General features: G+C 31.2%; 1 protein-coding gene across 1 annotated transcript; it reads left to right on the top strand.

The window, feature by feature from the left end:
* Positions 1-39: 39 nt before the first annotated feature.
* Positions 40-23,963, top strand: LOC148230495 (protein APCDD1-like). The gene is made up of 4 exons (XM_088194692.1): positions 40-252; positions 1,534-1,693; positions 21,817-22,058; positions 22,133-23,963. Exons 1-4 carry the CDS (start codon positions 219-221, stop codon positions 23,515-23,517), a joined length of 1,821 nt encoding a protein of 606 aa, XP_088050818.1. The 5' UTR covers positions 40-218; the 3' UTR covers positions 23,518-23,963.
* Positions 23,964-25,191: the final 1,228 nt, after the last annotated feature.

Here is a 25,191-nt window from a genome sequence, read left to right as displayed (position 1 = left end):
TAACCATTGGTAAACTCACGTTCGGAACGGAGCTGCTTCAAAGTTGTCGTGGGAGGCTGCGCGGTCAGACGCGTATTTGGCATCTTGGAATCGCGCGAAAAGTTTCTACTTTCAAAACAGTTTAACTTTATAACTCATTTTACGACATGTGTGTGTGTTGAACAATCACAGTGTATTAACAAATGTGTTAACAAATCGTTTAACCACCATCAAGTAAAATGAAGACTTCAACATTTCATCTTATCATTTTGAGTGAGTTAATTGTTTTTTTCTAAACCACAATAATTTGACAGCTATACCTACAGTTTGTTTTTACTCTAATTTTGTTTGCATATTTTTTTGCTTTCACTTTAAAGATTTTATCGCGGTTGGCTGATTTCAATTTACCATAAAATTTTTATGTCCCAGCGAACCTATCGAAATACGATCTGTTCCCGATCCATTTTAGAACCTTTTATACTGTCATCAATCATTATATTTAATGGTTTGCCCGTCCGAAAGGTGGACCGATACATCGCCGAGATAAGAAAAAAACTGAGACAGGGCAAAATTTATGTTTATAACTTTCGACAATACACAAATGTCCGCTCGTTCACCAAACATACAGAGTTCAACGTATAAATTAAATAATCAATTAATATCATAGAAAGATAAACACCATGAGAAACATTTCGTAGCTGTCTATTTTTGTGGATTTATAGCTTTTGCCCTTACCTATCGCTGCTTAGCGATAATAGTCTTTACGCAGCTTAAAATAAGCTTTAATTATGTCTGTATTTCACCTACATTTATCTCTTCATGCTCATTTGGTACTAATTAAGCCAGAAATATGGTTATGACACCGTCTCGTTTGGTACGAGACGAATCCATGTGTCATCTTTGCACAAGGAGCCGAAATCCTTCTAAAAAAAATAGTCTCCTTCCGCTCTTCAACAAGATGATGAATATTCACTGTCATTTTGATGAATCGCTTACAGTGATTTTTTAATTACATTATGAGCTTTCGTACCAGACGAAAACCTGTGTTTTTGGCAAGTAGCTATTATATTCTACAACTTTCAAAATTAACAGAACAAATACTTATTGTTTGGTTAAATCTTTGTTCCAAAACCAACGTGTGTTCTTTGTCTCATAGTAACAATATCGTTTCTAAGATGTTTAATTGACACGTCACAGCTGCGTTCCTCGAGGACGTGCCATTGCTTTCTTAGGATTTCAAAAAAATCCCTTTCCGCATAATCTATTGTCAATCGTCTAGCTACCACCCGTCAAAAGTTGTCAAAAACATGTCAGACCCCAACAATAGACCTTTACATTCTTCGCCTGATCTATTGCTCAGTTAACGCAGTGCGTAGCGTCTAACAATAGAGCTTTGGAAATCTTTGCAGAAATCTGATAAATGGCGAATTGTGAGATAATTTACGCTTTATTCGGATGGTAATCGTATTAGAAATTCTCCATTGTTCGCGCAGTCCCCAATCGATCAGCAACACAATCGGACCACAAATTGAATGAAATTTCTCATATTTAAAGGTTTCCACGCGGCGTACTGCTACAGGCTGAATACTGAAAACCATCAGTATGAAGAAATTGGAGAATGCGAGAAAGCTGTGAGGAGGGCAGCCATTGTGGAAAGGGCCACGGTGGTACTGGACTCTCCGAGTGCCATCCATGGGAAATGGGTGTCCGAAGGGTGAGTTGATTGTGTTTTTGTATTCCGTTTAGTACGCGCCATAATGAGGGGCCAAATATAAATTTTAAGATGAATCATCCTTCCATCTGCCTGCATCCAATATAGAGTATCATCACGAGAGATGTGATCGAACGAACACTTAAAGCACTTTAAAATTCCACGATTGGTTTCTTAGAAAGTCCTCTTATCTATCCAGGTATACATATTCTCGTGATGTTATATAAAAATACATTTGACATGAAGTTTAATATTATTTGATTGATATCATATTTATAATTAAAATAAATATAATACAATAATGCATAGGTTAAAAATGAAGTGTATGATGATTATGATTTATATTTATATTATATTTTTTAATATTTCCATTAATTTTAATTTAAAAAGTGAGTAATCATATATGTTTTCCCTTTAATCAGATTAAATTTATTTATTTTGTAAATATAAAAAAAAAACATAATTACTAGCTTAAAAATGTACTTTTTCATTTTATGCTTAAGATATTTTTTAATGAGTAAATATAAATTAAATTAAAAAAATATTTTTGTGGTATTATTTAAGTTTAATTTGTATCAAAAATCTTGATTAAGACTAGTAATTCTGATCTCTCAAGTTTTTGTAGGTCCTGGAATTTCCGGAAAAATATATTTTTGATAAATATCTGTATGTTCATGTGTGTAAAAGAACATAAATATTAATTTATTGCTGAAAAAATGTAGCAGGCATATTTTTGATATATTTTTTTTTACTAATGACAACAGCAATTATAAAATACTATTATAAAAATAAGAATTCATATTTTATTTTTGATGAGTAAAAAAATATTTTAGAAAGACCATTTAGGGACGAATATGATAGTATATTTATTATTTTTATGATGAATATCCCTGCCATTGAGGCGAGAAGCAATAAGAGAGAATCGAATAAAGGACGCATATCTAAACCGAATTTTGATCATTAGAAAAGCGCAAAAAACAATACCCTTCTCAGAAGTCAAAAATTTAAGTCAAAAGCAATAAAATCGTATCAGCGCCGTTGAAGTAAGCGTTCCTACTGCAACAGCGCCGACATGATTTTATTGCTTTTGACGTGAATTTTTGACTTCTGAGAAGTGATAATTGTTTTTGCGCCCTCCTGTTGACCAAAATTCGGTTTGAATACACTTTGATCAATACTATCATATCAGAAATCCGTAGTAATATCGGTAAGGATAGCTCTCATATTTTTAAAACATAGTGTAGTATCCAAGTGCAGACAAACAGTGGAGCAATAAGCGAGATTCGACGTCTGTCTATACTTCCGCTTATTTTTCACTGAGAATTGAGTTAGCTTAATTTGTATTTTAGACTTGGCCTCATGAAAATTGGGTTTGAGTAATTCGTGTAGTTTAGGTTTGGGTTTGAAAATGGACGTTTGACAACTGTCAAATCGAGTTTCAAAGACATTTTAGAACAGCATATAATTTCACTACCGCCTATCAGTTAAATTATATTTTCGATAGTAGAAATATAAATCTACTGGTGAAAATGTATTTGAGCTTCACTAAATAAATAATGAATGTAATACTATGTATGGAAAGTTTGATACTACATCATTTAACTAGCACATCCCAGATAAATTATATTTTCACTGGTAAAATGTTATATCTACCAGTGAAAATGTATTCCGATACGATTTCACTGAAATGACATATTTTAAAAAATATTTTCGGGATAGATTCGAGACTGTTTTTTTTGTATATTTTCTTTGAGGAAAACCTGAGAATCAGAGACGTCATTTCAGATTTTTATGGGAGGTGGGAGGGGGGGGGGAAGTTGGCCAGTTAGTAGTCATTTTTTTTAATATTTTGATTTCATTAAAATTCATAGTATTTCAATATATAACATGCATTTTTCAGGGCAAATTCAAAGGGGGGGGGGGAGAGCAAATGCCATGCCGGCCCATACCCCCTAAATGAAGTTCCTGTATTTAAGCAACGAGCTTCTTATTTATTTTTTCTAAAAAATATGTTTTTAATGATACAGTTGTGTTAATTTTGGTCAACTTTTTCAGTAGAAAATCAGAAAGGCTCGAGTCTCGGGCTAATGATTATTATGTCCCGGAACATTCGATCCTATTTTATAGAAAAAAATAACGGATTTAAAATGGAATAACTTTTTTTATATGTTTTTCAAAATATTTACCAAATCCATTCTAAAACGACTGATTTTACTAAAAGTGTATGAAATATATCTATGGCTATTTCGTTCGGAAGTCGAATTGTTATCGCTATGAGCTTTTAACAATGTGTTTGACTTCGCAAAGATAAGCAGAAACAGTGTGCGATTCTGCAACGCACGAGTGTGTTCCGGAGCATAAAACTGTAGCTCTATAAGTATAAAACAATATGTAGAATAAATGACTAAATAAATTTCTAATCACACTAAATGTACGAATTTATTTTATAAAAGAATATGAAATTCTCTTATAAAATAAAATTGTATTGAATTAACGATTCTGTTTTTTTTTGTTACGCAATTTTAGGAGTTTCAAGAAACGCTTATTAATTTGTTATACAAGATATATGACTGTTAACATGTTATAAAATTAAATTACCGAGAGCGCAATCGCTTATTTTATTGTATCATAAATATAATACATTATGTTCGAAGTCCAAAGTAAACATTTTTTGCCCACAGCGTTTACTGCAATCATAAAAAAACCGTTCAGGCAAATTGATTTTTTGTTTTCCAATCGACCATTACATTGTTTCAATCGCAACACGTTATTATAGTAATACGACCGGTTGAGAATTCGTCCAGTCAGCTAATCTGGAACTGGCCTCAAGACATAAAGCACTTTGTCGCGTCCCAAGTTTTTATCCCTGAAATTCCAGCATTCAAGTTGCTGGATTGCATAAGCTCTTGTGCGGTTCACGCATCGAAGGCATCTTGGCAATGCCGAGAACGGATTTGGAATGCTTTCACGACGCCAAAACGTCACCTGACATTATGTCATAGTCTTCTATGGTGCATCTCTTCCGAATGCATATTGGTACTATTGAAACCAGCTCGGTTTCGTTGCGCCGATTTATCATCTTTGTGTTTTAAACGCGAAGACGTCTAGAAATGTTATGCTGCAAACCGGCCTTTTAAAATATACACTGGCCGAACCCTATGAATAATTCATATTCCCTTATACCAACATCAATAATACTCGACAAAACGACCAAACAAAAAGTGGTCGGGTGCGCGAGCCTCCTACCCGACGGTGAGCTGATGGACTGTGATGCCAGAAACGGCGATAGTCCATCTGTGGTTCGCAATTTAATTCTGTACATTTACTCATTCAATGATTTTGAATGTTCTTCTTAAAACTTGAGGATGGATTTCTAGTGAATAAAGTAGGAGTTAAAATTTTAACTGAACCTTATGAATTTGACTGTTATTGTACCCTTAACTTGTTATATGGTATTATGTATTATACTTGAAAAAAAAAATATGTGAGTAAATTTATAAATATATTTATAATTCGGTTCGAATGTACTATACGACAGCTATTTTTTGCCACAAATATAAAATTTATTATTTTTACCTAATAAAGTCGAGTTTATTTTTGAAAAATTTCAGTAAAATTCTTCATTTTAAAAAAAATATCTTTTACAAATAGCTCAAAAATATTTTTATGATTGACTATGTTTCATATAGCAAATCAAATCATATTAAAATAGGAGATCACTCCATGAGAGCAGGTGGGCCCTCCCTTGAATTTGGTTAGAAAAATGCATGTCATTTAATGAAATACTATGAATCTTAATGAAATCGAAAAATTAAAAAAAAAGTCCACTGACTGGCGAACTTTTGCTTTCCCCCGGAAAAAGCTGAAATGGAATCCCTGATTCTAAATCAAAAATTCTCTAATTATCCTTCGAAGAAAATCTATAAAAACCCTCTCAAATCTATCCCGAAAATATTTTTTAAAATATGTCATTTCAGTAAAATCATATCGGAATAGATTTTCACTGGTAGATATATTATATATATTTTTAATACTGAAAATATAATTTATCTGGCAGGTGCATGTAAAATTATATGGTCTCAACTTTTCAATGTGTAGTAATATATACATTTACATACTTATTATTATTTATACATGTGCAATGTATAAATGTGTATTTTCAGTGAAGATATATTTTCACTAGTGAAGCTCAAATACATTTTCACCAGTAGATATATATTTCTATTAGAGAAAATATAATTTAACTGATTGGCGCTAGTAAAATTATATGATGCTCTAAAATATCTATGAAACTCTATTTAACAGTTGCGATACATTCATTTTATATTCAAACCCAAACATAATTATAGTTTTAGAACTTTCATTAGAACAAGTCCAAAATATTTCTCTCATGGGAAAATATGCTGAGAAGAAGTACAGAGAGATCTAGCATTTTGCTCCATGTTTTGTCTGCATTTCGATATTACAATATGTTTTAAAATATGATCTTTACCGATATTATTACGTACTTCTGATATGAGAATAATGGTCAAAGTATATTTAAACCGAATTTTGATCAATAGGAAAGCGCAAAAACAATTATCGCTTCTCAGAAGTCAAAAATCTACGTCAAAAGCAATAAAGCGTTCCCACTGCAACGGCGCCGACACGATTTTATTGCTTTTGACGTGGATTTTTGACTTCTGAGAAGTGATAATTGTTTTTTGCGCTCTCCTATTGGTCAAAATTCGGTTTAGGTATGCTTCCCTTATTCAATTCTCACTTATTGTAAGTCGTAATATTATTATAAAAGTCTTAATATAATGATTTTAATGCCTTTACGTGTATTCCCTCTTGAATTTGGCCAGAAAAATACTTGTCATATAATGAATTATCATGCATCGCAATAAAATAGAATGTTAAAAAGATAGTTAGGAATCGGATACTGAAATAATTATTAATGATGTCGTTAACATGACATTCTAATAAGAATCAAACAAACAACTAGGTAATAAACCACCAAAAATGTAGTCCACGAAATTAATTTAAAATTTTTCACCCAACCGGAAAATGGCTTCAAAATTGAAGCCAACATCAACGGAAAGCTATACTATGAATAAAATCCTAATAAAATGGAAATATTAAAAAGACTGCTTTTGCCACCCCCCTTTTGGGAAAATCTGAAATGATGTCTCATCACTGTACGAGTGTTTTTGTTGTTTCAGTAACAGTTTTTCTGCCTAATTTCAATAAGCTAAAGTTTTATTGTGGTATTTCAATAACAGATTGACATTCGCTGCCGGCTCAGCCATCAACGTTTACAGTAACCACCTTGTTAGCGGCGATAGGATGAAATTGTCTTCTAAAACAATGATTTGTTGGTACAGGAGTACAATTTAAACACACGCGCTTTCCTAGATTGCGATCGTTTATATATTACAACTGCTTCACCGGTCGTAAAAGGCATAATAATAGTAAGACAACGATTCTACGGCAATTCCGATTGGTAACGAGTTTCAGACGATCTACGATCTGAGAAACCGCATATATCACATTTCTGTATCAGATTATATTTTACAAACACATATTTAAGTTTTCCAATAGAAACGTAAAAGCTCAGTTTCCGCAGTATAAAATTTTATCAAAATTATTTCTGTGTTTAATATCAAACTTGATATTGTATTGAAAATATGCTTCTGTATTGAAAGCCCTAATTGTAGCTATTCGAATTATATTTTCAAATATGAATAACGTACAAAAAATTCCTGCATACTGAAAGCATTATCAATATTTCAATCATTAACGAGTTTCGTTCACATAATAATGGGAAATTTTACACATTATTATTTAGCTTTTGTGCTTTTATAAGCTTTTTTATATTTTATAGAATACTATAATAATGATTGTTAGCAAAACAGCGGTGCCTTTTCGGCAACCCTTTGTCGGAACGTGTTCGCGTGCAGAGGGCCAACTCTCCATCGAAACCGCCGAATCCATTGTTTCGGGCTGCCCATTCAACGTCAATCCATAAGCAAATCCAGACGATTTATATCGATCGGCTGCATGGCTCCGCCTTTGTGATGTTTGTCGTCGTGCCTTCAAAGATTTATCGCAACCGATGAAAAAAAGAAGCCGGAGGAACGACGCACGGACGCGAATTTGCATCTGAGGACGTTAACAATTCAAATGAGGCGAAAAGGAATATGGAAATAATGCATGGATGTTGATACTGTGATGCTGTGCAATGATAAGCTTGAAGGCTTCATTTCAGTTATATGGTTTTTAAGATGGTTTCTGATGTCGGAAATTGAAAGACTTTGCGTCCTTGATAATTACAATGTTGAAAACTTTTAAAATTACATTTAAATGCACCATGTCGACACAACCCAATGAATTCAAAACAACTAATTAAATTAAAATAAATTAGGGATCAATTTGCTTATACTTAAATTAGCATTTTTATTCACAATACATCTGAAGAATAAACGCGACGCCTGTCAAACAACCTTGCTTACTTTTAAGCTTTAAACAATATAAGTTATGAAGTTGATTTTTTACGCCTGTAACGTTTGATTTCGCGCAGTAAACGTCTCCACGTCGAAGGCAAACTACACCTTATTATATTGTTAAAATATTTTAAACTCATACATAAGACAAACATCATAAACTTAAACCTAAAAAAAGCAATTCTCCCAGATTCTTTGTTTATGTTTCAATTAATATTTCATCGCAATCATACTTTTAAAAAACCCCAAAAAGAAACAATTAACACACCATAAACTTCAATGAAAATAGCCCACAATAATAATAACGGCCGTTGCGAATGTTTACAGTCAGCCAGGCACTATGTAATTTTTGTATCATCACGCCCGTTGCGCCTAATTGTTTATACACCTGTACACGATTCAATCTTCATAAATCTCGTTTGTGTTTGACTAACGACGCGCGCGTGCTTTTTTCTTCCACAACACAAAACCGACGATGAGTTATTGATTATGTTCGTGGTCGGTAATAATAATTCTCAAACGTTTATTTACATACGTGGTAGTCCGCCAGCGCCAATCGGACACCCCGTTGCGCTGGACACTCAGAATCTGGCATTCTTTCCAATCTGACCTTCCAGGTCGGCGGGTGAATATTTATTAGATGGCGATCGTAAAAAACCGAGAATGTTCAATCTCGCCTCCGATGATTGTGTTTCGTCGGTAGAAGAAAAGTAAATTAACTGATAAATTTTCCGGTTAGTGTTCGCACGCTTTTTTGCCTTATCGCCAATGTCTAATAGAATTTTTATTTAATACCACATTATATGATTCATATCTTAGTAGATTCATAAAAAACTTGGATCGATTCCGAGAAAGTCAATATCAATTTTATACGTGATATTAACAAAATTTGGCATGTAAATACAATGAACTGTAAATACCGTTTGTAGAGGATGGGTTCTAAATTTTTATTTTATTTTTTTCTAAAAGCTACATTTTAAAAACTTTGTTCTATAACCATTTAAGTGCTATTGCCGTACATGTACGGTGGTCAATATTTCACTGAGATTTTTTTTAAATTTAATAAAATGTATATATTTTTATAGAGAATAATTAAAATAAATTGAAGAGTATGAAATAAATAAACATAACTAAAAATATTTTATATTTATTTTATAAAAAATATTGAGAGCCTCTGAATTACTATAAAAACCCCACAAATATCGATTAATGTATAAAAAATTAAATAATAAAATGCTAAAATAAATTATTAAAACATACTAATACAAAAAATTAGTGTAATAAGTAAAGTTTAGTGTAAATATGGCAGTCAAAGTATTAAGAATGGCTAAAAAGAAATGGTATGAAAAATTGATAGATGAAATACAAAATGATCCAAATAAGATGTGGAAATCAATAAAACAATTAATTAATCCAACTCAGAAAAACGACATAATAAAAATGGAAATTAATGGAAATATATATCAAGATCCTTATATAATGGCAGAAAAGATGAATACATATTACATTGAGAGCATAGAAGAAATTGTAAATTCAATACCAAGGATTAGTAATTTAGTACAATATAATAATAAAACATTAATTGTAAAATTTAGTAAATTTAAATCAGTATCATTAGATGAAATTCATAACATAATATGTAAATTTAAAAAAGGAACTAGTACTGATGAACTAGATATAAATATAATTAAAGAAACATGGGAAATAATAGGAACTAAATTAAATTATTTAATAAATAAAGCACTCTCATTAGGAGAAATGCCTGAAAATTTAAAGATTGCTACTATTGTACCTATACCTAAAATAAAAAATAGTAAAAAAGTTGAAGAAATGAGACCAATCAACATGCTACCGTGTATAGAAAAAATAATAGAAGAAGTAGTAATCAAACAATTAAAGGAATTTGTTACTTCTCAAAACATAATATGTGAACAACAATCGGGATTCAGAGAAAAGCATTCCACTGAAACTGCATTACAAGTAGTGATAAATGATTGGCTGTTGGCTAAGGATACAAACAAAATCATTGGAGCAGTTTTCTTGGATTTCAAGAGAGCCTTCGAAACAATAGACAGAGAAATAATGCTGAAGAAATTGGAGAGTATAGGTATAAGTGATATAGTTTTGAGATGGTTTAATAATTACTTATATAAAAGAAAACAAAAAGTTAAGATAAATAATGTATGTTCTGAAGAGAGGTTAGTGTATTATGGAGTACCACAAGGGTCTAAATTGGGACCATTGTTGTTTGTTTTATATATAAATGATATAGTTAATAACGTAAGAAAATGTAAAGTTCATCTATTTGCGGATGACACATTGATCTATTGCATGGGTGATAACATTGAAGAAGTTGTGAGTAATTTGAATGATGAATTAGGTGTGTTAGAGATATGGTTAAAGAATAATGTACTTAAATTAAATGAGAATAAAACTAAATGTATGTTTATTAATTATAAAAATGTGTTAGATGATAGTACCAAAATAGTAATAAATAACTCTAATATAGAAATAGTGGATAATATAAAATATTTAGGAGTAATTGTTGATACAAAATTAAACTTTAAAGAACATTGTAATTACATATTAAAAAAAATTAGTAGAAAAATAGGTTTATTATCTAGATTAAGAAATATATTAAGTATAAATACAAAAAAATTAATTTACAATAGTATAATATTGCCCCATTTTAATTATTGTGCAACACTTTTAAATATGTTGAATAAATTAGATAAACAAATGTTGCAAAAGTTACAAAATAGGGCAATGAGAGTAATCTTAAATAAAAATAGATTAACTAATTGTAAAAGTATGATTGATAGATTAGAATGGTTGAATGTTCAAGAAATATTGAGTATGAATGTTTTAGTATTTATATATAAGTTAGAAAATAATATGTTACCACACTATTTTAATAAGTATTTAATAAGAAATAAAGATGTACATAAATATAATACTAGAAATAGAGAAAATTTAAAAATAATTAAGTATAAGAAAACGAGTACGGCTAGGGGAATTATGTACGGAGGTTTTAATTTATATAATAGTCTTCCAAGAGAAATCCGAAACAGCAAAAATATAACGGGTTTTATAAATGGAATAAAAAAACACCTTCGTACATATAGAAATAAAATATTATAATATTAAGTCTTTATTATTGTATATTTTTTCTTTCTGTTATGTATTTTTTATATATTTTTATATATGTTTACTAAATTTGTTAGATGTAAAGATTAGCTATTAAGCTAAATAAATTAATAAAATAAAATAAAATAAATAATAAATAAACGCAATAAAACGTTGAGTCACATATATTTTTTTTTAATTGACTATAAATGCAGTATAAAATAATAATAAAAAAATAACAACAGAAATAATTATGGAAAAATACGTAAAATTAACTCACTCCCAGATGTATACTAACAAATTACCAAATGTATATAAAGCACCTCACTGCTTAAAGGGTTAAGATTTTAAAAACTACTTACAAAGTTAATTTGTTCTATTTTAATGTTAAAAATACTCAAATTAAATTTTTATTTTAATAAAAAACGCAGATCGTGTAGCGAAATATTTTTATTGTAAGAAAAAGATTTTTTTTTTTAAATAAAGAAAAACTGTAGTAGCGTAGCGAGATTTATGTATTAATATAGGGACCTTAAATTGACATTTCATAATGACATATAAGGCATTGGTTAAACACAGATAAAAAACGTGACTAGAGATATGGAGCACATTATCTGGGGGCACAAGCCCTCAGTGACGAACCATCTTGGGCTATTAAACGGTAGGGCATTGTATGAACTCGTTTTTCTATTGGACGTCATTTACACTTTTTCTAGGAATGGGGGGGGGGGGGGGGGCAAAAGTTAGGCAGTCAGTGGTAATTTTTTTAATATTTCGATTTCAATAAGATTCATAGATATATCATGAAATGACATGTTTTTTCCTGTACATATTCAAGGGGAAACAGATGTTTCCACCTGCTCTAAGTGTCCACGTTTAGAATTCACATTGTAGTTGCATGCATTTTCCTGGCCAAATTCAAGGTTTAGAATTCACATCAAAAGCAATAAAATTGTGCCGTCGCAGTGGAAACGCTCGGCTCTCTAGCGTTCATAACAATATTATGACTTACAATAAGTGAGAATCGAATAAAGAAGGCATATCTAAACCGAATTTTGACCAATAAGAGAGCGCAAAAAACAATTATCACTTCTCATAAGTCAAAAATCCACGTCAAAAGCAATAAAATCGTGTCGGCGCCGTCGCAGTGGGAACGCTCGCTACCGAGCGTTCCCACTGCGACGGCGCCGACACGATTTTATTGCTTTTGTCGTGAATTTTTGACTTATGAGAAGTGATAATTGTTTTTGCGCCCTCCTATTGACCAAAATTCAGTTTGAATACACTTTGACCATACATCAGTCCGTAGTAATATTGACAAGGATCATATTTTAAAACATATTGTAATATCAAAGTGCAGACAAACCATGGAGCAATATGCGAGATCTGTCTGTACTTCTTCTTCCGCTTAATTTTCTCTGAGAGAAATATTTTGGACTTGACCCAATTGAAGTTCTAAAACTATAATTAGATTTAAAACTTTCATTAGGTCAAATTGGGTTTCGTTAATTCGTGTAGGCTAGGTTTGGGTTTGAACAGCAAATGGATATTTGTGTTATAGATATTTTAGAGCAGCATATAATTTCACTATCAGTTAAAATATATTTTCGCTAGTAGATATATATATATCTACTGGTGATTTATTCATGATTTATCAAAGCCAAACATCCATTGCCATAATTTTTACCACAATCTTCTTCTTTTGTGTAGAAGTTTTGAAATGTGAAATTAAATTGGCCATGATAAAAGCATTCATCTTTGTGTTTTTGTTTGACAAGGAAAATCAGGAATTGAAACTGCTTAAAACGAAATGTGCAACTCTTTAGGAAATCTTGTGCGCCATGATCATATCTTAAATATATCTATGTTCAATATATTCATAACTAACGCGTTCTATTATTTAGTTAGTTTATGCTGAAGCTTTTTATCCGCTCATTATCTTGCCAATTAAATTTTATTCGTTTTTTAAACGTGCTGCAACTGGCATCATTGAATAGAAAAAATATTTTTTATAGCCATTTGTTGTAGGTATGTAGATATTTATTTGATTAGGTACCGATTTTTACATGAAAGCGAAAGAATAAAAAAGGTAAACTGAATACTATAATATTTAAATTATTATATACCTATTTGAATATAAGCTTAGTTATCTAAAAAACATAATATTGATAAAGCCGTTTTTTCCTTTTTAAAGGTTCTATCTCTAATACCATAGAATTTCCAATCGCGCATCCAACAACATCCATCATAAACACTTCGATAACAAGTGTGTACACAACACATAGTATTATTTTTGACCCGAAGCGTGGTCAACGCTGCTAACAGCGTTTTCTATCCAACTGGTTTACAACCATAAGCGTTTTTCGTTCCCATATCGAGATTCGAGTCTAAAACATAAAAGTGGTTGTGCGCTCAATAAATATAGTAATTAATAACGACGATGTTGCACACGCCTCCGGGACGTTTTGCACCGTCAGCAATATATAATAATTTAGAAGCATTGATGGTGTTTATTTTTCACGGTAAAACAAAACTCGATGATGGCTTGATTTTTTTCCTCAGAGCTAGTTAGACTTTTTGCATAGATTTAAAATCTTGTAGACGTCAGAACCCAAGGGACATTGAGTGAAATATGCAATGTGTGTTTGCATAGCTCGCCGGATGTGTCTTTTAAGGTTGTGATGAAAAACAAACATCGAAAATTCCAAATGTTGCATATTGTATGTAAATATCCACGAAGGAAACGTCGACTCTTGAGAAGAATGCGGGCGTAATTTATTTTATAAACATAAATTTATATTATCACGCTGATAACAATTATTTCATTATTTGTATCCAACAGAAATCTTCAATTTATTATTGACTTAAAACAACTTAATTGAATCGATTATCTATTAATTTCATAGGTCGACCAAATAAAGAGAGAAACTATAGATGGCAATATCTATGTGATTTTTTTTAATGAAAAGTTCAATATATCTATAAATATCCATATGTACTTTGCACGCCTTGAACGCTATCAATTACGTCATCACTGAATGGCACTGTCCTTTCAATCGATTTTTATAGAGCCGACTCACAGAAGCGGATGCTTAAAAAAAGAATCTCGGAGACACTTTTTTGGGCGCTCGAGACCACCGGTTCCCTAACAATGGCCGCCGCTCGTTGGAATAATTGACAAGTGGCTGACATTGTTTGGAACACGTTTCACGTTATTTGAATGCCTCCCAATGATTGAACAAGATGTTTATCTTGTGATGTTTCGGCTCGACCGCGTCGCTTGATTGAAACGACTCTGGATATCTAATTTTATTACGGGTCTTAACGACCTCCAGTATTTTTTAGATTATTTTACAACTGACCTAAGGAGAAATTCATTATTTATTTATTATTATAGAATTATAAAAGGCGCGAATACTGCTTGGAATCAATTTCACGCATTATCGTCCACGGATTATAAAAAATACCTACCGTTTTCTCGCCTGTCCCCTGCATGCACAAAGGACCTCTTTTGCTGGATGATTAAATAAATAATGGAAGAAGGGTCTGACTTGCCCTTTGACGATGACCTACGGTTGTGAAAAGAATATGTTGGCGTGTGTGTGAGCGTCCAAATAATACATCCCTTTCAATTCCGTTTTATTATTGTTTGTATGTGAATTAAAAAATAAGGCGATTCATCGAATTTACACTACAGAGCTTAGTATAAAAATATGTTTTATATGCAAGTCTCAAAAGTCGGAAATAATTCTGAAAATCTGTAGAACAAGACGCTAAGAAGTATTTAGTGTTCAAGATATAAATTGGTTAGATCTTTAGATATATGTTTAGCTATGAAAATGTAGAAGCTAATAATATGGAGATTATCACTTAATAAACAGTCCTCAAAAGTTTAGCCTTCCTTGCATTCCTATATTATTTTTTAAAAGATTACATTTCTCTATTTAATCATGCTTTTAGTTGAAGATGTGAATCTTCCTGTATCAATCTCCCTTACATTTTTAAAAAATATTTTTGATTTGTAGCAGACTTGTAGCAGATAGTGGTTTGTCTATCGCTCCTGAATCTTTATGACCACACCATGGCGATTTCTAGAATACTGAAGAAATATCTACGAATCCTCAGCGAACCGCGGGGGTCCGTCAAATTGAATTTTCAAAATGCATACAACATTCTTCCTCACAGCGTGGGCCCGTCAAACATTCCCTGTTGGGCCGTATTTGTTTACCTTTTATTTATTTATTTTTTGTTACCGTTTCTCAACTATGACAGTGCCTATTCCTATAGCAAGGAAAAGTCAATAAATACGCACGATTTGTTTGGGGACCCTGTTTGCTCAAGACCCCTCGCGATAAAATCTGTCTCGTTTAATTTCTATTCTTTGACGCACACCTTTTTTTTACTTTTTACCAGTGTTTCTCAAACGTTTTCAATTTACATTTAAAACCAATTAAGGCCGAAACGTGTTGGTGATTATCGATAAGCGAGTCACGCGTCAGATGTTCACACAAGATTACAAATTCACGCTACATATCATTCTTTGTGTTTCGAATGCTCAAAATCGAAGCATAGTTTGAATAATAAGCTTGAGCCTCGTTGTGTATGCTAAAGCTTTTTTGTCGAAGAGGTGTCTTCCTTGTTTGCATTATTTTAGGTTGTCAATTTGATTTGTTGTCGTTTGTCTGTCGTGCTTTCGTAATCGTTGTATGTTTTTTATGTTTTAAATACAAAACATCATGTTAATTTATGTTTACAAGAATTGCTTAACCTTTTACGCTCAGAAAGACAATATTTTACATGGTTTTGTGTTTACATATTGACAAAACCATGTAAATAATATATCTGGGAAGACTTCAGTTTTTATTAAAAACTTTCAAATCTTCAGTTTTTTTAAAAACGCTCTTTATCACGAGAATTACATTAAATGTATTGTTTTTTTGGGTTACTGCTAATTTTGTCTTCATATTCATAATCAAACAGTTCCGATAATTTTCTTAATTCTATTCCTTCACATTTGATTTTTTAAAATCCATTCATACGATAAATAGTTAATAAGTAATTATATTACTGATCCTAAAATCAATACTTTTAAACTGCATTGATTTAACAATTTAATTTCTTCATTTTAAGATGGCAATCCCAATTATTATAAGTAATTCTAAAAGTGATTAAGTGATATTACGTTTTTTATTTTGGCTGAATTTATTAATTTTTTTAATTCATTGTATTACGATTAAAAAATACATACATTTATTTTTAATAAAATAATATTATTATTTAAATATTTGATTGAACCGATTCATCTTTGCCATGAACTATAGATCGAGTCGAGGTGAATAAATAATGGATAAATTTGTCACCAACTCAATTAAATCATATGACGTTGATGGAGCACCTGATTTTTAATCAAAGTTACAAAAAAGTCAAACAAGTTCGGTTCTGTTTTTTTAATGTTTCTCCTCGTTACGAAGAAACACTGTAACCGTTTTGCCTGCAAGTAATTTATTGCTCGTATTTTTGGAAACCACCCATGGCTCCTATAGTTGCGCCCTCTTGGTAACATGGCAGATGCACCGAACGCATCGAAATAAAGCAACAGATTCTATTACAGGTTTTTCGTATACGTATTTGAATATCGTTTGGTTCAAAGTTTGTTTATGGCGTTTTGGAGGCTGTGTTTACATGGACCGTTAATTTCGACTCTTCGGAACACGCCTGGTGTACAACCACTTTACAGACGCCTATGTCTTGTCATGTTTGTTAACTCGACTTCGAATTAACATAATGCACACTCACGAGGTTCAAGGTCCGCCTGCAGCAGAATAAAAAACAAACATAATTTCTAGGAAATTTCTAAAAAATTGTAACTGTGTTTATTTTTCCAGTTTTCGCCTTCTTATTTACCCTGCACTCCAGGCACTGACGCGTTCTCCCATAATCCATTCAAACCGAATTGGTTATGACGTGACATTTTTTTATTCCTACCTTGATTTCCACAAGGGCAGTGCAACCAAAATACTTGGATTGTTTGAAATTAAAATACTTTTAAACCACGATGTGTTATACTTTTAGATATTATCTATGATTTCTCGATACATATTTATTATTTGTATATCATTGATAAATAAAATAAAATTCAGATATTTATATACAATTAGGAAAGATATAGTAGATGTCGTATATTCGAATTTTGAGAAGACCTTGTGGTTATTATTAAAAAAAATGTCGGACCTCGGTTGCTCGGATGATTTAACTCGGTACTTCTCGAGTTATTTGAGCGATCGTAGACAGTTTGTAACCTATGGCAGCCGATTGTCGAAAGAGTATTTCATCCCTTCGGGTCCTCAAGGTTTTAACCTGGACTCTCTGTTTATTATTTATTAATGATATAAATACGGCAGTTGTAATACTAAGTTTTCTTTTGTATGCAGATGATTTAAAATTGTATAAATGCATTTGATTTGTTGCGGACTTCTCTCGATACAGTGATTTAGATTTTCGAAAAAATATTTAATGTCGAAAAGTGTCTCTCTCTCTGGGATCTCTTTGTGAGTATTTTGGATAGAGAAACTTGCACTAAAGATCTCGGAATCATTTTTGAGAACAAAAAGAGCTTCTCTCTTCACGTAAACGACGTCTGCAAAATTTTTTCCAATATGCTCAGCCAAGGAACGCATTTCACTTTGACGATCGGTCACTTATTCGCGTCCTCTATGACATTTTAGTTCGCAACATTATTTCAGAAAATATTTTTGAGATACCTATATAAGAGGATATTTGGTTATTATCCATTCCAATATCCCAGCGCCTATCTTTTAGGAGCGTTAGGATACGATTCGCTGAGTTCTCGCAGAAAGTTATATGTCGCTAAGCATTTTTTTAAACTACTGAAGGGTGCTGTCAACAATCAAAACATTCTCGAGGAATTCCAGTTTTGGGTTCTGGAACATCTATGAAAATCACGATCACGTACTCTTTTGATGACAGGACTCGCCTATGGCTGTAGTCATCCGACTCCTCAATACGGTGGCGTTACACATTGCCCTATTTCATGTCAGCTATGAGGAGCTGGTCCGGTTCGTCTTATTTTATTATAATATTTAACTTATATTTTTTGTGTATTGCAATCATATTTAATATTGTTTTATGACCATCGTGACGCATTGGAGCTACCTATTAAGCTACAATGGTTTTAATTTAAATAAATAATAAATACATTATTTATACACAAAAAATAATTTACGAATTTACCTGCATTATACTTTTAAATATTTTTTTAGAACACGTAGCATATCAATCGTTGATTTGTTCATTCGATTCATATATTATAAAATCCTTTGCAACCGAAAAATTACTTAATACTTTTATAATTTTCTGAATAACTTGTAATTGAATATTTATTATTTATTTCATATGTGATTTTTATAGTTTAAAAATCAAAGCCACATACTTTGTTCTTATCTTAATAATATCATAATTTATGCATATTATCAATTCATATTCTAATATAATATTTAAGTTTCAGAAAATTTCTAGAAAATATATTTTCGGTCAAAAACTTTATTTTTTGCGCTAAAATTATGCATATAAAACGCTCTTTAAAAGTTTATTGGGAGAATTTTCATTAAACGCTTCTTGTTAGATACATATCAGTTTCTTGCAGTGTAAATATTATATAGTATATTCCGGTTTAAAAATCAGGTAAAATCTTATAATGACTTATTTAAGGTTCATCAGCATATCATCCTTTTTATTAATAAAATTATCAGTGTTAGACATTTAATTTAGTTTAACTTGTTACAATCGAAAAATAAATTTATGTATAAGATTATTTTTAAGTGATTGAGAAAATAAATCTGATATATAAATATTTATCTTGCTATGTTTGCTTATACCTGTCTGAAATGACGTTGATCCTAAATCACTTGTCACTTTTTTGTTTTGACAAGGGACATACTTTATTTTTCCTCCCTCTTCTCTAAACTCTTTTTTTCTCGTTTCCTCAGTCTGGACACGGTTAGCAGATGCTTTCGATGAAATAATATACGTTTGCTTTCTAAATGATTTATTTCTATGCATCGTAGCATCATTTTTTACACAAATAAAATTAATAACGTTTGTCATCCCCAATCTATACAAAAAAAAAACACAAAAAAAAGAAATCCCCGTTGCGTTATTCCGATATCCACATAGTACACACTGTGTGATTTATTTTAATGCCATATAGAAAAAACGCGTGTGATTTAGCCCCAGGTTTGTGGATTTATTAATATTTGTTTGTAAAAAAAACACAGAATCAACAATAGGCAGTTTAGTTTTATCTAGATGTTATTTCTCTAGAATAAGATGCCCATCTTTCCCGTTTCGGAAGCAGGTTGTATAAAAAATATATAATTTTCAAGCGACTAGATGCTGCGATCCTATCATTATTTTTTCCACTCACGTACGTATAAAAAGGCTCTAAACGTAAATCATTCACGTTCTGTGACAGCCCATAATAAATACGGCGTGTCCAAAAAAAAGTCGTTGAAATCGTAAACCGCGATATTGAGTTACACACGATCGTAAAATATGTAAATACACATTACACGGTGATTATACACACGTGTATGATTCTCTACGTTTGTTTTACGGCTTTTGATATTATTATTTTTGGATAGATTTATAATGTTTTTAACGATCTCTGCGGGTTTTCTGGGCGATAAAGCAATTAATAATTACGTGTGTGTAAATTATAAAAAGACTTGTAAACGATTTGTAAAGAAACACGCGTGGGAATGCGGAGAATTAATCAGACGTGATTAATGAGATATGACTAAAGTAAATAAATAAATTTTACCGTATGATTGAACTTGAATCTTATCTTATGGTTTTGTAATGTTTTTCGTGCATTCTGGGTGGTATGTATCGTAATGGAATCGCTCCACTGTAATTTCGTATCGAATTCATAATTGTTTTCTGGTCCCTTATGATCCAGATAAGGCTTTGTTTGGTGAGTCGACTTAAAGAGCATAATGATGATGTATCCGATACGATAATAATCCACACTGATGCTTACAAAAAAACAGTTTGTATAATAATATATAGTGCGTTAGAATCTAACTATTTTAAATTTATCTTGGAGCTCTTTTCCTCCTCAAAAATATGAGACTAAATTTATAAAAAAATAAGCTATTTTTTGGACAGATTTATTTTCTGTAAATAATAAAAAAAAATGTCAACTCAAACATAAAAAAAACATCTAACTTTATAGTACGCAGCATACTGCGTATTATAAAGTTGAAATTGCAAAAAATTCATAATTTTTTTGCAATTTCTGTAATGAAAATTAAGGTTATTTTGATTTTTTTTTTTTAAGTATTTAAGTATATCAAATATTTGAATCATATATTGCCATTTATATTTAGTATTCTACACTCGTGTGAGAATATATACATCAATTATGCATGTTTGCTCAAAATATATTTTATATTTGCTTAGCCTAGCTGGTTGTTGATATTTACACGGTAGTAGTCACCACTTCTTTAAAAACCGAAATCAGCAAAATAACGATTTACGTATTTTATTTCCTAGTCTTCAAATGTTAATTTGAAATTTCAACTATGCCATCTCTATTGCTTCAATGTTTGCCAAAACATAAATATTCGGGGATGAATCCTGTTAATATTTTATAAAATTCTTCAGCTTCAAGGTGCAAAATTTACCGCTGAAGGTTTCAATGAAGATTTGAGATATTTTAATTAAAATCTAGGTTCATTGGTGAAGTTTATAGACACACAGCAAAATACTTCGTTATCTCTACGGACTAGATGCGATCGGATGAAAATAGATTTTATCCGATTGTTGACTGACCGTTTTGTACGAAACCGATTTTACTAATGCTCTGGAAACAAAAGATTTTCCATTATTTATAACATTATACTAATTAGATATGTTGAAATCAAATAATACGTTTTCGTCTAACCGTTTGTTGCTACGCAAAGGTCGTTGCTGAGTGAGTGACATGATCTATAGACCATATAGACGTATATATCACTAGCTATTTCTAAAGAATATAAAGCATTATTATAGTCAGAAAATCAGAAAATAAATTATATATATATAAATCTTTCTTAAATGTTTTAAAAATTATAAACTACTTATTTTGTCCTAAATATGAAAATTACATTTATTAAAATAAGCTTCTCGTTATGTGTTACCGGCACTGATTTTAAAAGATCAACTTGTAAAACCGATTCGAACAGTAAAAACATCATTTGCTTCATAAATCAAGCTTTATCTCATTTTTAATCTATTCTATTATATTCAAAACACGTCTTAACAAATCAATAATCATAATTCTGAGCAAAAAAACGTTCCCGGATTATAATTCTAATCACGTATTTGCGCTCGATAAAAATCACGTCTCGTTTAATGTCTAAATGATTGACGCGCTAAATATTCTGTCTTAGTTAGTACTTATGGTACCGTTAAAGCGTTTCGTGTATTTAAATGTTATTTTTGAATTCTTTACAGATGCGAGATTCGACCTGGGCCAGAATTCTTGCTTCGATCTTACACATTCTATAAAAATGGAACCTTCAAACTCCTGCAGTTTTACTACAGTGACGAATCCTGCAGTACCCCTGGATATACAATCACAGCTCGCGGGCAACTGAGAGCCCACGGTTTATACTCGCTGTACAGGGTCTCGATAATTCCTCACACGCCAGAGGTCGCATATCACCTTTCAGTCAAGATGAACGCGACTTGTCCAAGTAATTTTATATCCACTTCAATACAAAAACTATTTTTAAATATTTTTTTTCTAATCGTAATTCGATATTTTTAGGTCTCGTGAGAAAACGATGGAAGCCTCACAAGGAGTATTATTTGTTTAACTTGTCAGAGGAACCGCATCCACTACGCAACCACAGGCCTTTCACCTCGTCACTATCCAGTGATGAACCGTACAGAAGCCATACAAATACGCATAAAAAACACCACAAGCATGAAACGTTCAACTGTCTCCTATCTCTCAGTTTAGTGTTTCACGAGCTGCATCATTTTAAAGTTCAAATCAGACCTGGAATGAACGATAAGTTCAAGACGACCTATTACAGACAAGAACTACTGCTCGGAGACATTCATTCCAGACTCGACTCTAGAGCTTCGTACAAACCGACCGCTTTCCAAGTTCCGTTGCTTAGAGTAGACGCATCTGTCTCTGATACTTTAGCTCTTCAGAGCGCTTCTCTAATCAGAAGCGACTCTTTGCTCAATTTCGATCCTAAAGGAATTGAAGACATGAGGGGTCGCATCCACGAAAAGAGCTACATAGGAAACTTTGACGTGGGTACCATTAGCGACATTGATTCAATTTTATCACCTAAGATGGAAGATTCGAAGATTGAAGAGCCCAAAAATACTGAGCTGCTCAATCACTGTCATGTTTGCGCAGCAGTGGCTATGGCTCACGAGAGATCCCCGCCGCATCTTTTGACTAAAATAAAGCTACCTCTATCCTTGACCGGTGAATGGGTTTCAGTGCATTGCGAGCAGCGTCCCATGAACCTCTATTTGACGAGGCACTTTAGATTTTACGCCGGCGATAGAACATGGATCGTCGAATACAAATTTTTCTACGACACGATATGCTCGGGTCAAAGTTTTTCAGTCACAGCAGCAGGACATTACAAAGTCGGTAAATCTGACCATCACACACCAGGAGGTACCGAAGTGGACTTCCACGTAGAAAAAGCATCTCTCACAGTTTTCGATCAAAATATGTTGGATAACCTGAAGCAAGATCTCGATTGCGGCATAGGTCCATGGAAGTTGGGTTATCCCCGCGAAATGTCGTCTACTCATGGTTGTCCGACTTTAGGACTGGCCGTGCCTAGTGTCGAATACGAACTTTTGAGAGTAGAAACTGACTTTTTTGGCTTACCACTCTTATTCATGGGGCAGGTGGATACTGAAAATAGAAAGAGGGGAGCAAAAGACAGACCAACTTCTTATCAAGCGCCGCTGATTAGATGCGAAAATCTACCTGCACACTCCGAGAGTCTCAGACAAATACTGAACAGTCCTTTGTATGGAGACGATACTTATACAAATTACGGATCTAATATATTAGCAATGGAGATGGGTCATATGGAATCATCAAGTTCAAATACAAGTTTTAGTATAACACTGTTAATAAACTTATTATTAATTTTGACTTTTTATAGATAATAAGATGCTTTTGAAATTAATATATTTAAATGTAAAAATACATAAAGAAATTGTAAATTATATATAAAAAAAACACACTTTACTATGTAAAGTGATATAACTTATTGACCAAATATGATCTCAATATAAGAAATGTATGTAGATATTAAATTAAAAAAAATATATAAATGAACTATTTATTCAAAATGTATATTATTTTTTTATGTGAATCATGTGCCTTCTAATTTAAATTATATTTAATATTTTTTTTATTATTCCATGTAATAATGTAAATATACAAAAAATGACGAACAAATCCCAGTGCCTTTGATAATTAATTCTACTTCTGTAATAATAAATATTGAAAAAGTAGAAATTTGTAAATATGTATGTATATATTTGTTATGTATCCAAAATGCTATCGTGATATTTTAATAATGTTTTTAAATAAAGTATATCAAAATATACCTTATTAGTTTTAATTAATTAAAAAAAAATACAAGTTGTAACAATTAATATAAAAGTATGTTGGACTTGCAATAAAAATAGATCATTCCTTTGGAGTCCTCTGTCCGCACATATTGGACATCTGTTTTTTAATAGCAGCTCATTGTTTAAAATTACATCTTAAAATTAATAATATAATAAAAACAATATTATTAAAAAAAATATGAAAACCAAATTAATAAAACGTATTTTAAATAGTTCATTTACTACAATTAATATCTATACATAATGTAATGAAAAAATAAATTAATAAAGCAATTAATGCAATTATTAAACTTTTCTAATCTAATAATATAATTCACAAAAATTAAATATCAATAAAAAATTTAAATTCTAGTAAAATATAAATTAATATAACGTAAAAAAGAATTTTATATTATTTAAATTAAAATTATACTATATATATTAAAAATATACAATTTAAATTCTAAAGTCAATTCTGACCAAATATAATATTTTTCATATAATATTGAAGAAATAGTTTTTTTTCAAATAATAATCATTACATTATGTATTTAAATATATTCCTTCAAAATCTCTTGGTCTTGGGGCAACACTTATTTAACAAAAACTTAAGACTTCAAAGGGTTAATAAATAATTATAACAAAATTTTTAGAAACACCTCTGGTGACCTGGAGTCACTAAGCTCTTAACAAAAAAAAAGAATCAGACGTCAGCCAAAAATTTAATATAAATATGGAGCCCAATATTTATATTAAAAATAAGTTGTCAATGCTTAAATATATTTTGTTTATAATATAAATAAATTGAATATAGGAAGTATCTGCAGTAATCAACTAGTAATAACTTATCCTGTATATATGACAAAAACATAATATGGATTGTTTTTTATAAATTTAACAAGTACCAAATATCATACGACAATCGAACAAAAACTAAAAATTTTGTCATTTCAAAAACATTGTATTTTACAGAAAATCTAAAAAGTGTATGTTATAAACATAAAAAAAATATTAAAATATATATTACACTTCAATCACAATAACGGATATATGTATTATTTTAAAATTATATTTTTAGTAATTCATCCTTTCGCTAGATGGTATCAATAATATCTTTCCACCTTTTCATTATATATTTTCAATATACCTTACAGCGATAAAGGGTGATAATACTATACTCTGAAGACGCGAGATGACACTTTATAGAGAAAGTAAAAAAATTCT

This window comes from Plectrocnemia conspersa, unplaced genomic scaffold, assembly GCF_051122295.1.
Source record: "Plectrocnemia conspersa isolate PC_06_02 unplaced genomic scaffold, ASM5112229v1 ptg000010l, whole genome shotgun sequence".
Classification (NCBI taxonomy): Eukaryota; Metazoa; Arthropoda; class Insecta; order Trichoptera; family Polycentropodidae; genus Plectrocnemia; species Plectrocnemia conspersa.
This window is presented reverse-complemented; position numbering and strand designations above follow the sequence as displayed.